Below are 14,206 nucleotides of genomic sequence, written 5' to 3'. Positions count from 1 at the left end.
TAAATACATCACAAGGACGTATGCTGTATATCTATGCCATTCACCACATTTACGATGTTCTGTTATTTCAGACACCAATGAGTGCGTAACTGAACCTTGTCAGAATGGCGGGACGTGTACTGATGTTGTAAATGGATACACTTGTCAATGTGTACCTGGATGGACAGGACCTGATTGTGCAGATAGTAAGTAATCAACATTGATTCATTGACTTTGCTTGGTATAAAGCTCTGCCACAGAGGTCCAGGTCCCCAAAATTCCCCAAATTCTCATAGAAGTTTAAATTGTAATTAATTTGTATATTTCAATATATACAAGGAGAGCAGCTTAGCTCAGTTGGCTAATCTGATGGGGTAGTCACTGTGTGTGCGCTGAACTGTGGAGATCTCTTGGTTCCCAGTTCAGTTTCCTTGCTCGCCTTGTGTTTCAGCTAGAGGGCTGAAACACAAGTTACACAGTGCACTGTCTTTCGAATGAGACATTTAAGCCGTTGGTCCTGTGTGCATTATTGCCCATGTGTACGTTAAAGAACGCTGTAAACTCTTCGGTAAGGGAAGTGTAGGGGACTGTCTCCCGGTGTACTGCCCAATCACCACCAGAAGGACCCCCACTGGAAATAAGTCTTCTTCTAGACTTTTGTGAGCTATCCTTGGTGTTTACACCGAATAAATCCAATCCAGTACCAATGACAAGCTATACTACTGAGACAATATACTTTCCTTAGATACTGTACTACATATGTATTGTAATTTTGTTATCTTTTGGCCTAGGATTCTTTTCAATTAAGAGTTACAAAACACTACTACACAAATTTGTCACATAATCTGTTTAGTTTAACTGCATTTTCAGAAAAAAAAAATTGTAGCAAATATATTTTGACAATAATATTTTCCCTTTTTTCAGACATAAATGAGTGCTTAAGTCAACCGTGTCAGAAGGGTGGGACGTGTATTGATGGTGTGAATGGATACACTTGTCAATGTCCACCTAGCTGCAGAGGACCTAACTGTGAAGAACGTAAGCATTCACCATTAATTAATTGACTTTGCTCAGTTGAAAGCTCTGTTAACTTATAAAACAAATAACTGTGATGGATAGATCACACAAATTTGTCACATTAAACCTGATAGTAAGTGCTTACTATTAATTCCGTGGCAGTGACAATAACTATGATTTACCCATATGTACAGTATGTGTACATATAGCCCAACCTGTTACCTGCATCTGTAAAAAGGTGGAACAGTGATGTTGCATTATGGTATTGTGTTTGATGTATTCAAAAAGGTTTAGACAAATATACAAAGAGTAAAACTGTCTGTCTATATTTTGATTTTTACTTCATTTTTATGTCTGACAATGAGAATTTGTCTAGTTGTTTTCTATTTTGTGTGAAGCCCTCTTGCATTTTGCGCATTCTGGACGGATTAGGTTTTAAATAGCAAATTAGTAAAATTATTTGCTGCGATTGATGTGAGAATTATGCCTGGAATTTGTCAGGGACTCCAAGATTTCCTCTCTCAGGATTTACAATCAGCTTCTGATTGTATTTAGCTTCGCACATGGGAAGCAATCTTACTATATGCACACTATCAAATTTTATTTGACAAAAATCACTGCTATATGCCCATATATAGGCATGATGTGCTCATATAAAAATGCACATGTGACATTCCTAAATATGGTCATGATTACTACACTCATGACTAAATATGGGCATTTTGTTTGATATTTCAGAATGCGGTGGTGACTACACAGGTCCATCAGGTGAGATTTCAACACCACAGGCAACCTACAGTCATAATGAAAATTGTACTTGGTTAATCACAGTCAGTGAAAACAAAGTTGTGAAACTGGTGTAAGTATCAAGCAAATATACTTTTCACAGTGTTGTAGGGATTGCAAAATACTAAAAAAGAACCTTCATAAACCTTCAACTCAATAAAACACTGCCATTATTCTCATATTATTCTGATACGTATACAACTGGTTGGAAAAAGAAAATGCAGTTTATGTGCATTGTCACCAACACAATCTGTTGGCCAGCCTAATTTTTATTTTTTATTATTAGAGTAATCACAGTATTAAAAAAAATGCAATGGTTATTGCATGGTGTTACAAAGGTAAATTTATTTGTTTTTCAATTGTTATGCAACTGGGTACTTTTTTACACTTAACAATATTTTTGTACAGGTTTTAACACATCTGAGAAATTTTATTTTTATTAGATATGTGACAGCATAATTGCATTTATGATTTTTATTTTTTACATAATGCTTTCAGCTTTTCAGTGTTTGATATCGAATCACACTCACTTTGTGCATATGACTCGCTTACCATTTACGACGGGCACTTGTTCAACGCTAAGGTACTTGCCGGACCTCTGTGTGGACAACAAATTCCCTCTCCTGTTGTGAGCACAACTAACAAGATGCGTCTTCACTTCTTGTCAGATTTTATGGTGGCATATGCAGGATTTAAAGCTAATTATTACGAAATTGACGGTAAGTTAATTAAAATTGGTCAACCGTGTCAGAATGGCAGGACGTGTATTGATGGTGTGAATGGATACACTTGTCGATGTCCACTTGACTGCAGAGGAGCTAATTGTGAAGAATGTAAGAGATTACAATGATGATGAAGATTATGATGATGATGATGATGACAATAATAATAATAATGATGATAATAATAGTACTTTTATGTCCGAATAAAGGCGCAGACCTTTAACTTTTCCTTAATACAGTATGTTGAGATCAGGCCTGGCTGACTAAATTTGCTGGAACCTTGATCAATGGAGTGAAAGTATTTCAGAAGCAGCTGAACGAGGATGATGATGAAGCTAAAATTTCTTGGCTTTAATTATGAAAAACATATTTATTTTTTTAATATGAGGATCTTCTAATTAGAGCAGCCATGAAATGTAAACTGGGACTAATAATACATCACAAGTTTGAAGTAATATTCATTTTAAAATTTCAAAATGCATTTAGTTTTAAATATGATTATTCATCTCTTACTGAAATTATTATAATTATACTTATTATTGATATTGTCATTGTTATTTGCTACCTATATTTATTGTTTTTATTTCAATATATGTTTTCTTTATTACATTTAAGATCCAGATGACTGTGATCCTAACCCGTGTTTGAATGGAGCTGTGTGCATTGACCTGGTGAATGACTTTAGCTGTACTTGTCCAGCAGGATTTGAAGGAACACTTTGCGAAACAAGTATGAAAACCCTCATCATATCTACATCTTACTGTTTGGTCACAATTCCTATAAATATACATATTTCCTCATTTTAGTTATAAAAGTATATATATTTACATCCTTAAAATTCTACATTTGGTTTCCATTGTCAAAAACATATATTTTATGTATGAGAAAATTTTTCATGGTATTTGATAGTGATATTTTCCTTTGTTTCAGACATAAATGAGTGCTTTAGCAATCCCTGTCAGAATGATGGGACGTGTATTGATGCTGTGAATGGATACACTTGTCAATGTCCACCTAGCTGCGGAGGACCTAACTGTGAAGAACGTAAGCATTCACCATTAATTAATTGACTTTGCTCAGTTGAAAGCTCTGTTAACTTATAAAACAAATAACTGTGATGGATAGATCACACAAATTTGTCACATTAAACCTGATAGTAAGTGCTTACTATTAATTCCGTGGCAGTGACAATAACTATGATTTACCCATATGTACAGTATGTGTACGTATAGCCCAACCTGTTAGCTGCATCTGCAACAAGGTGGAACATGTGATGTTGCATTATGGTATTGGGTATGATGTATTCAAAAAGGTTTAGACAAATATACAAAGAGTAAACTGTCTGTCGATATTTTGATTTTTACTTCATTTTTATGTCTGACAATGAGAATTTGTCTAGTTGTGTTTTCTATTTTGTGTGAAACCCATATATGTGTATATGTTATAGCGTTTACCATTGATTCATTGACATAGCCTTGTATAAAACTCTCTTCACTTTATATAATTGTATGTGAAAAATAACTTTGATATTGACACATCACACATTGTAGCATTAAACCTGATAGTGTAAACAAAGATTAACATGGTGACTATTTATTTGTGACAATCATGGGGGTATATGCCATAGTTCAGGCAATTGGTATTACTGTTTTTGCCTTAGTGGATTCTCTGGGCCTAATTGCCAAACAAGTAAGTGTTAGTTATATTTCAAATTTGAAAATTATATTTATTTAAATTATTATTATTATTATTATTAAGTATTTGTTAACCACATTATACAGTGCAATAAACTGTTTTGAATTATCTCTAGTAGGAAAAGTCTTAGATAGATTATAATAAATGTAATATTTTGGTATCTTTATTAAAAAACATGAAACGTCTGTACAATAAATAATTAATAGCAGTATAAACTAAATTTAAATACATGTTCACTTTTTTTTGCATTATCTGTTATGATATTCTGTATATTCAGACATCAATGAGTGCTTAAGCAATCCTTGCCAGAATGGTGGGATGTGTATTGATGGCGTGAATGGATACACTTGTCAATGTCCACCCGGCTGCACAGGAGCTAATTGTGAAGAAAGTAAGTGTTCAAATAAAGTTTATGAATAGGACGATGGTGATGATCGTGGATGATGATAATGTTGATGATGGTGGAGGGGACGATAATAATAATAATAATAATAATAATAATGATAATGATAATAAGAATAAGAATAAGAATAAGAATAATAATAATAATATTACCTGTACAATTAAAAGAACTTAGTGGAGTTACATGAAGATTAATGGAGTAGTATTGTATCCCAGTAGCAGCTGACAAAGGATGATGATGAATAATTATAATATATATTTCTTATATCTCATTGTTATCATTGTTGGTATTTATGTTTATAGGTATCAATGAATGTGAAAGCTCCCCGTGCGAAAATGGGGGATTGTGCAATGATCTTTTTAACGGCTATTCTTGCGATTGTCGTCCTGGATATGAAGGCACAAACTGTGAAATATGTACCTGTGAGTCCCTCTTCCCATTGTCTGTTTTAGCTCAGCAAAGTGTTTTGTGTCCTATTATTTCTCTGATTTGTGTCATGTTATTTCTCTGTTTTGTAAATTGTACTTATTTACAGTGTGCTGGTAGTGATAGTAATACTTAGTAGTTTGTTGCAGCGGGAATGGTTTGGTTTCTCAACCTTGAGGTCGGTTTTTCTATCTCTCGCTCTGCATTACGCTCGTGTCCTGGAGCAAGACACTTTATCTGCTTTGGTTTCTCTCAACCCAGAATTATAAATTGGTATCTGGTGGGGTTTCCACTGTGTTGATTACAGCAGCAACAATTAACCATGTAAACTCAATGACCGGGGACAGAAGCGCCTCATATTTGAATGACGCTATATAAATAACGAAGTAAATAAATACAGTATAGTTATATTTCCATCTGAATGGCATATTTTTTTATTTAAATAAAATATTTTACAACCACTCCAAATATTTAAAAATTTCTGCTATGCCATTTCTCTTTTTCATGAGTAAAATAGTTGTCATTACCCACATCTGGGTGGAGATAGTCAACTGTAGGTAGAGTGCCTTGACTAGGACACACAAGCGAAAATGCACAGTAAGTGATAACCTCTGACCTCCGGGTTGACATAACTGCAACAGCTCAATTTATAGAACAAAATAATCTTAAATTCTCCAAATTTCTTTTTGGAAACCTTTTGGTTTGTTTGAGAGTAACTATCTAGTGTATCTAATGATGATTTTGAGTTCTATTTTGAAAGTAGAAATTCATATTTGTGTATGTAAATCTATTAATATGTTTACTTTATTGTCTGTTATTTGAAATGCTGTAAGCAAATGCAAATGCCTCCCTTCACCACTACATTATTCCTAAAAAATGTTTATTTTCCCTCCAGCGCCTGCCCCTAGCTCATGGAAAAATAGAGGCGGCATGTTTGAAAAAAGGGGTTTTTTTTTTGGTTTTTTGTTCACAAATTTTAAAAAGTGATCTTTATTTTTACACATGAAAGTTGTCTAAATTTGGTGTCTGATGTAAGGTATTGCCATTCTAAGCCAAATTCATTGTAAAATATTGATTATGGGTTATTTTTTTTTTAGTCTTGAACAAGAAATAGTGAGACAGACTTAATTTCTAGCATTACAATTTAATATGTTTTGGTGACAGGAGAAAAAAAAAACTTAAAAAAAAAAATGTTTGCGCCCGCCCCTCCTATACAATTTTCAGCATTAAAGGGCAAATAAACAATTTATTTTTTTTAGACCTTATCACAATAATTCTTAATTTTTCTTAGCATTATCACAATATTTGTTTTGTTATTTGTTACCTTTAGACATAAATGAGTGCTTAACAGAACCCTGTCAGCATGGTGGGACGTGTACTAATGTTGAGAACGGATACACTTGTGATTGTGCACCTGGATGGGCAGGAACAGATTGTGAAGAGAGTAAGTATTCACTTTTCATTAATTGACATTGTTTAGCCTATTCAGCTTATTGTTTTTGGTACGTGTGTGAGTATGCTAATTGCTCACTTGCATAATCAATATATTCACGTCATCAAATTTCTCAAAAGTTTGTAAACAAGCAAACACATGAAGTATTGGTCATATAATTTTGCCCTGTTGCTTAAAAAAAATATTGGATAAATATTAAAGCAATACATGATAACCTTATTAACTCTCCACCTCCATCCATTACTTGGAATAATCTAGTGCTAATGGTACAATGGATTAGTGAATGTCTATTTTGATAAAATGCTTCCAATTGCTTTTCCAAATGATACCTGGACTCTAGGAATTTACTAAAAATGCAACGACTACTACCTAAAATTAGGAAGCGGTTTGGTGCAGCAGGAACGATTTGGTTTCCAAACCTCTAGGGCGGGGTTTCAATCACTCGCTGTGCATTTGGCTTGGTGTTCTTGAGCAAGACACTTTATCTGCATTGCTTCTCTCCACCCAGGAGTATAAATGAGTACCCAGTGGGGGTTACCTGCTCAAGTGCACAACTTACCAGCAGCAACATCAATGACCAGGGAAAAGAACTGGGGCTTTATAACTGCAAGGAAGAGGCGCATTATAAATGCCCATACCAGTACCAGCTGATTACCAGCAGTAACTCTCAAAGCGTGTGGACCCATGACGAGGGAAAGAAGTGTGCTTTATGACCTCAAAGGGCATGTTTTTGCTGAATAACGCCAAAAACATGTGTTTTTTATAAACAGTTAAATTCCTCCAGAACACGTTTCTAGTGAAAAGTGCAACTAATAAAAACACGGTAATGCGATCATTGGCAAGTGGGCGGAGCTTAAATGACAGTCACCCACAGGAGTTAAAGCTGACCTACTTCTTGCGAGCTACAGCGCATGCTGCGAAGAAGTAAACAAAACACTACGAAAGTATGAAAAAAGTATAGTATGATCTTCAAGCATGTCATCTTATTGGTTTAATTTTTTTCTTCGCCCCGAATTTCCCGCAGACGAGCGATCAAACCAACAAAGAGGTCAATTTGTGTCACCGACAGGTCATGACTGACACGGTATTGCATTTTCTGAACGCGAACCAAATAACGAATGCGTGTAAAAACACACATTTTTAGAATGCATTCCTAACCTTGTTTTTGTTTTGTGGCCTGTTTCTACTGGGGAAAAACACATGTTTTTTAATAACCATTTAAAAACACCTGTTTTTTTGCTCAGCAGAAACAGGCCCAAAGAAGAGACGCATTAAAAGTGTCTATACCAGTACCAGAGGACATTTAAAAAGTCCTTAACATTTTCTACCTGAATTAAGAATTTAAAAAAATATATATTTTGTGCTCCCTTCAATGAAATGTCCTGGATTCATTTTGTTTGGTTTTCTTATTTCTGTTATACATTATTGCAAATAGAGTAATACTTTACCAAAATGGCTGCATAGCAACCGTGGCCCTCGGAGAGGTCTGGTCATTATTATATTCATAATTAGTTCAGATTTTATGACAGTATTTTCTGCTTTGTTTGTAGATTCAGGAACGTGCTATAGTTTTGTGTTTGTTCATTTGTGTGTTTGTGCTGCTGGATATAGAGGCCTTTACTGTGAAATTGGTAAGTTTAAACTTTCTTGTTGCTTATTTGTGTTTATGTATTTCCAAAACTAAGGCTATGTTCTCACACGGCTGCTAACGGTTAGCAGGATCCGGATCCTGCTAACCGTTAGCTGACGTGCGTCCATACGAGAAAATCCACATCCGGATACCAAAAATATGATGATCGAATCACTGGCCAATAAGAAACTGGAAATTGTAAATGTAGATGATAAAAAGTGCTCAACTTGCTAACCGATAGCGCTTGCTAACCGTTAGCGGTATCTGTAAGCCGCTAATAGTTAGCGCTAAACTGATCTGGCGTTCTCACGCAGGTGCTAACGGTTAGCTCCCGATCCGGATACTAGGGCTCTCGTGAGAACCAGGCTTTAGACTTAAGCTAAAGTAATTGTCGCTGTTTATATTAAAAATAAAATGAATTAGAGAATGTTGGTGTACACTATTTGCTTTTGCTACACTGTGACCTAATATTCACTTTATGTACAAGGAAATAATCTCCACAAATTGTTGTATAATTCAGTTTCATATGAACATTAGTACTAATTATTGACAATAATGATGACGGAGGATGATAATGATAATGAAGATGAGGATGATGATGATAATGATTAGTTGGTGATGGTGATGCTAATGGAGATGATGATGCAAGTGGAGATGATGCTAATGATGTACTTATTCGAGCACTGTTATGTGGGGATTTAATGTTAATGGTGGTGATGATATCGACGATTATTCAATGTATTATATGAAGTCTTGTTTGCTTTTGTGCGTATATCTTTAGCTAAAGTAATTTTCTGGAGGATAATGATAATGGAGGATGATAATGATAAATTGAAGATGATGATGTTAATGGAGAAGATGATAAATATTTTTTTTTTACAATTTTACATTTCTTTGGAAAACTGAGCTATTGTACTGAAACAAACTGAAATATATTTTTGTTTTTTTATATCCATAATTGTAAACAACAAAACAATATAACAATATAATTATGAATGTTACATTAATTTTATCAAACTTCATTACAGTAACATTTATATTTTATGTTTCTATATATGTATCATTGTATGCATTATATATTTAATTTGGTTGTTTGTAGATATCAATGAATGTGCTAGCAACCCATGTGTAAATGGTGTGTGTAACAACAACCGGAATTCCTTTAGCTGCATGTGTGACAGCGGATGGCAGGGTAGTCATTGTGATGTTGGTAAGTTGAATTTGTTTGTGATACACACAACTATAATTTTACAATATGATTTTGTCTACAATACTGCAACACATCGGGAGGGATATCATGCTCCCTTACAAGCTATTTCCTCAGTACTACTATGAGATATCATAGTATTCCCCAGCCTACAATATCACCATGGTCATAATCTCTGTTCTCCTGGTTCCTTTCAATTGTTGATAATGCCTTTCAGTTGTTTCACTTATGCTTTGTAATGGACTTCCTAGACTGGGTTCCAGTCCCTAAACTTTGCCTTAATCAGTGAAAATGCTTAAATATAAATCGATTTTTACACCATTGGTGTTCCATATTGCTTATTTGCATGGCGTTCCATAGTATACATTTTCTGGGATTTCTAATTCCTAAAAAGTTTATCGATATAAGCCGACGTTGGTGGCGCTCTTCGAAAGTCTTTATACCTAGTCTCTCTATGAAAATCCAATAAATTAGAGACTTGTGGCAAGTCTATGGTCTTCCAAGTAATATACTAAATGATTCTTGATATCTTGGTTTTCGTCGGCTCCTAGAAAAAAACATTTGTTCATCTTGTAGATCTCGCTGAACTGTCTAATCTTTCTGTTCTTTTTTGTCTGATGTTTGTTTCATCTGGTGTCATTGTTGATCGCCAATTGTTATCTACTATTGTTATTGCGCCTTGTATACATTATACAATTTGTTAAAATGTCAAAATCCAATAGTTTTTGCATGGTACCATCTGTCCTTTGTGTCTAGGTATCTGGTCGGTGAGGGTCTTTTAACATATCCCACCACCAGTATAAACAGTGTTTCAAATGTTCAAATGTTTACAGTATGTGCCATTATGTATATTTTTACTTAAGGCAAAAACTAACATACTAATTCCCGATTCAACATCCCATGTACCAACACAACAAGGTTAATTGATGGCGTATTTTGATTTAGATATCCTGACACTATCACGCTGCATTTTTCTCCTTTAGCAGAAGTGGTCCATAGCACCCGAGTCTTTCCATTAAAAAAAACAAAACTCGGGTAATAAATTCTTTGCTGGTATGTTGAAGATCTTTGGGTTCTTAAATTTATTTATTGGCACTGAAGCCCATAAGATTACGTTTAGAAGTGAGTGACTGTAATGGGTTGCTTTGCTTACATCCCGATGGCTATAATGTCACCAGCCAGCCATTTTTTGAGGACTCTCTTGTTAACTCCCAATGGACATTCATACAACCAATTAAGTAAAGTTTATGGAGCTGCGGACAGCTACCTCTGGACCATTTGACAGCTCACTGTCAACCATCTGACAGCTCACTATGGACCATATCTGCAAATAACTTTTGCCTCATGTTGGTATACTTCTGTAGTGTTACAATAGTGCTTGAACAGGCTCTCACAACATCATGTAAAGAATTACATTTTCATTCAAGGTAGAACTTTCTCCCATAGTTAAAAACAAACATCCCTTTGTGAATTAACTGTGTACACCGACCATTGTGATTTTCCTCACTATTAAATGTTAACTCACAAACAACAGCTCTAATATTCCTGAATTTTTCAAGCAATAGTATTTTAGATAAGAAATTATAATGTCTACTCCAAGTATTGAAATACACGTCAGCGTGTATTCCAATACTTGGAGTATACAATACTGTCTTTTTTGAGAGTGGACCTGTCAGTATTTTAGCATTTACCTAAATGCTTAATTAAAATAGTTGTGCCCCAATTGAAAAAAAAAACATGCTCAAGTAGATGAAAAACCACCTCACATCACTTAATCACCACACTACCGTCAGTCCCCTATTTCAAGGATCCTGGATATGCCACTTATTTATAATTATCTTCTCTCCTTCAGATAACGAGGCCCCGATAATAACGTTTTGTCCACCAGATGTAGAGATTTTTAAAGGATCACCAACCAGTGCTGTTGCTTGGCTCCCTCCTGCTGCTACAGATAACTCACGTGTACCCCCATATTTTACAACAAATATTCAACAAGTGGATTTCTTAGTGATTGGAAATCATGTGGTGTCAGTAACTGCAACAGATGGTTCAGGGAACACCAACACCTCATGTACCTTTAACATTAAGGTTATCGGTATTGAATAATTTTAGGGAAATAAAGCATTTTGTATATTTTTCTGTTTTTGAAAGCAAGTTGAGCAATTTTTTAAATATGTTCCTGTCTTATTTTTTTAAAACTAGTTCACCTATATTGTTTCATTGGTTCATGTATAAAACAAAAATTTTAAACTGTTTATGATAGATTGACAAACAACACATCATACCCTGAGATAAATATTTCATATACACCTTGATAAAATTGTATTCTAATATGAAGACATAATAGTAAAATATGGCATTATAAAAGAACCGCGTCATCGGTACATTTTGTGTTTTAATTTTATGTATATTTGAAACTGTTAACTAAATTTAAGTTCTGTATAAGTAGCTTTCTTTTAATAGGAAATATATTATAGGCTACAGGAAATATATTTTAGGGTACATAGTCTATTTTGTCTTTTGTAAATCCTCCCTTCTAGATATTGAATAATGAATAAGTTTTTTGCATATCAAATATAGGAGCAAGAATGTGCATAGAATGAACTGTTAAGTTAATTTGCATATGGAAAGTGATTGGTTGATAACTGTTCAAATTGCATATAAAATCTACACAATCTGATTAGGCAATTTACTATACTGTACTATTTCATGACGTGTACCCTAACAAATTATTATTTTTGACTTGCTACATTGAGTAGATGATTTCATCATTAGTATAATTAATATAACTTTGAATGATTTTGTATGCAATTTGAGATTATTAGATTATTAATTAATGATTTCATTAATTTAGTGCTCCCGAGTTCTCGGGTTTCGATTGGGTTTATTGCGGGTATACATATACAGTAATCATTAACGAAAATGAGGACACTCAATGCATTACTGTACGTAGTGTGCAGTACAAACTGTACACACACATTCTTGTTTTGTATGTTATATTGTTATTATGTAGGCCTATTGTAATTTGTTTTTGTTTGTGTGTTTGTGTTGTGCATTTGTAAATACAGAGTTTGTAGTACAGGGGCTTATGTAGTAAAAGAGGCTCCAGTTCGCAATTCAAGTTAATTTATGGCAACAATATTTTTCTGACACATAATTTTATACTGAACAAGAAGGTTAACTGGCCGCCATCTTGGAAAACAAGATGGCGGAAGCATCTGGTCAAACATGGTATTATGTGGTATCATTGGAAAAGAAATCATGCACTTTATATTTTTTCCCATTACAATAATATGAAGAAATGCATAGAAACTGAGATATTCGCCATTAAACACGTCATTTATTTATTATACAGTATAATTTTTTTTTTCTTTTGGTGTGAATTTGATGCGTATATTATATTCAAAATATATGACCTTAAATTTCACTACATAATTACTATAAAAATGAAAGAAAAAAAATGTAATTCTACTGAAGTAGAAAATCAATAGAATCTGTTGAAAATGATGTTGTTTGTTTACAGTCATTTGGTTGGGTGGGGAGTTGATTATTTAAGGAAAAAATTATGGCATTTATTCCAAATGAGGCTCTAGAGGGGATAATTATTCAAATAAACACCGTACGTTAACAGATTTATCTATGATTAACACTTATCATGAAGAAGTTTTGAAGAATGAGACAATCTCACACCAGAAACCATTCGGGTACTTATGAAACGTGATTTTGGGGGTTAGAACAAAAAAGGTGACATGAAATATCTTTATGTTGACAATAGGCCTAGGTCTAAATAGTAATGAATTGTAGATTATTGATTCACCTACAGTAATAACAGGCACATTTCATTTTAATTTTTGTAATTAAAGTTCTCTGCACCATCTCAATATTTCTGTCTAATTTTGGAACTAAACAAAATCAAAGGATGGTGTGATAACAGCCTTCATGCATCTTGGCACGACAGAAAAAATCTTTCATGAACTTTTATTATCGATTTCGGCAATCATAGTGATCATTAGTATGTGATGAGACCGTAGAAGACTTTAAAAAAAAACACCGTCTTTTATGTATTTACTTTACTTTATCACTTCCAAGATAAAGTGTGAGTCCACACCCATCTCAGCCCCATCATGTTTGGCCTGAGGTGCGAAAATTATGGGAAATAAATAGTACCTTTAGATGGCCGGAAATGACACTTTTATATAGTAAAATTCGTCATCATCACATCACCATTATAGTAAAATTGAAGCGCCAACAAATTTCCCATGATCTTTTATCATCGATTTTCCGCAACCATAGAGATCTAATTAATATGGGTGATGTACCATAGAAAATAAAACTTATAAGCATTGTCTTTGATGTATTTTACTTTACTTACTTCAAAGCCGTGAGTCCACACGCACCTCAGCACAATCATGGTTGAGGAATATCTGAAGATGGCCGGAATGACAATCTTGCAAGCCTATAATAAACTCCATCATCATCATCACATCACCATGATATTTTATCTGCAATTTTCGGCAATAGAGATCTAATTAACTTGTACCATAGAAAATAAAACCTAATTGTATTTGTATTTACTTTAATTTACAGTACCTACTTAGTGTGCCGAAAACCAATATTGTACTTTTTCTCATACTTCTCAAATTATAATAAAGGCACGCGCACTCGAGTCGTGTATTGCAGATAATTCAGACATTAGTGGGAGAGATACTGGAATATTGGCTGTACAACGCTCCTTCGTTAAAACCTGGGTCTTTTTTACGCAGTTCATTTCAACAACTTTCAGGCATCATCTTTACTTATGAAATTAAATTGTGGTCGAAAGTGAGTGGGACCAAATGCCCTAAAAAATTGTTCGACATACGGATGGTTAATTAAGTGAAAATAATAA

At 34.1% G+C, this 14,206-nt stretch overlaps 1 protein-coding gene across 5 annotated transcripts in view; it reads left to right on the top strand.

Moving 5' to 3' along the window:
- The window catches only part of LOC117120775 (fibropellin-1-like), a 29,507-nt gene extending 16,844 nt beyond the window's left edge, over nucleotides 1-12,663 (top strand). For 3 of the 5 annotated variants that reach the window (XM_033265859.1, XM_033265857.1, XM_033265860.1), the window contains 12 exons: nucleotides 72-185; nucleotides 904-1,017; nucleotides 1,735-1,855; nucleotides 2,281-2,501; nucleotides 3,120-3,233; nucleotides 3,435-3,548; nucleotides 4,477-4,590; nucleotides 4,905-5,024; nucleotides 6,359-6,472; nucleotides 8,032-8,112; nucleotides 9,211-9,321; nucleotides 11,171-12,663. In XM_033265859.1, the coding sequence (XP_033121750.1) occupies nucleotides 72-185; nucleotides 904-1,017; nucleotides 1,735-1,855; nucleotides 2,281-2,501; nucleotides 3,120-3,233; nucleotides 3,435-3,548; nucleotides 4,477-4,590; nucleotides 4,905-5,024; nucleotides 6,359-6,472; nucleotides 8,032-8,112; nucleotides 9,211-9,321; nucleotides 11,171-11,424 (1,592 nt within the window). In that variant the 3' untranslated portion in view covers nucleotides 11,425-12,663. The remainder of the gene's footprint in view (nucleotides 1-71; nucleotides 186-903; nucleotides 1,018-1,734; nucleotides 1,856-2,280; nucleotides 2,502-3,119; nucleotides 3,234-3,434; nucleotides 3,549-4,476; nucleotides 4,591-4,904; nucleotides 5,025-6,358; nucleotides 6,473-8,031; nucleotides 8,113-9,210; nucleotides 9,322-11,170) is intronic. The other 2 variants (XM_033265858.1, XM_033265861.1) reach the window with 2 other exon arrangements.
- The last annotated feature ends 1,543 nt before the right edge of the window (nucleotides 12,664-14,206 follow it).

This window comes from Anneissia japonica, unplaced genomic scaffold (genome assembly GCF_011630105.1).
Source record: "Anneissia japonica isolate Jap-2015-1 unplaced genomic scaffold, ASM1163010v1 scaffold69_len1423075_cov170, whole genome shotgun sequence".
In the NCBI taxonomy this organism is placed as follows: domain Eukaryota; kingdom Metazoa; phylum Echinodermata; class Crinoidea; order Comatulida; family Comatulidae; genus Anneissia; species Anneissia japonica.
The sequence above is the reverse complement of the archived record's forward strand: the minus strand, read 5'-3'. Positions and strand labels throughout refer to the sequence as shown.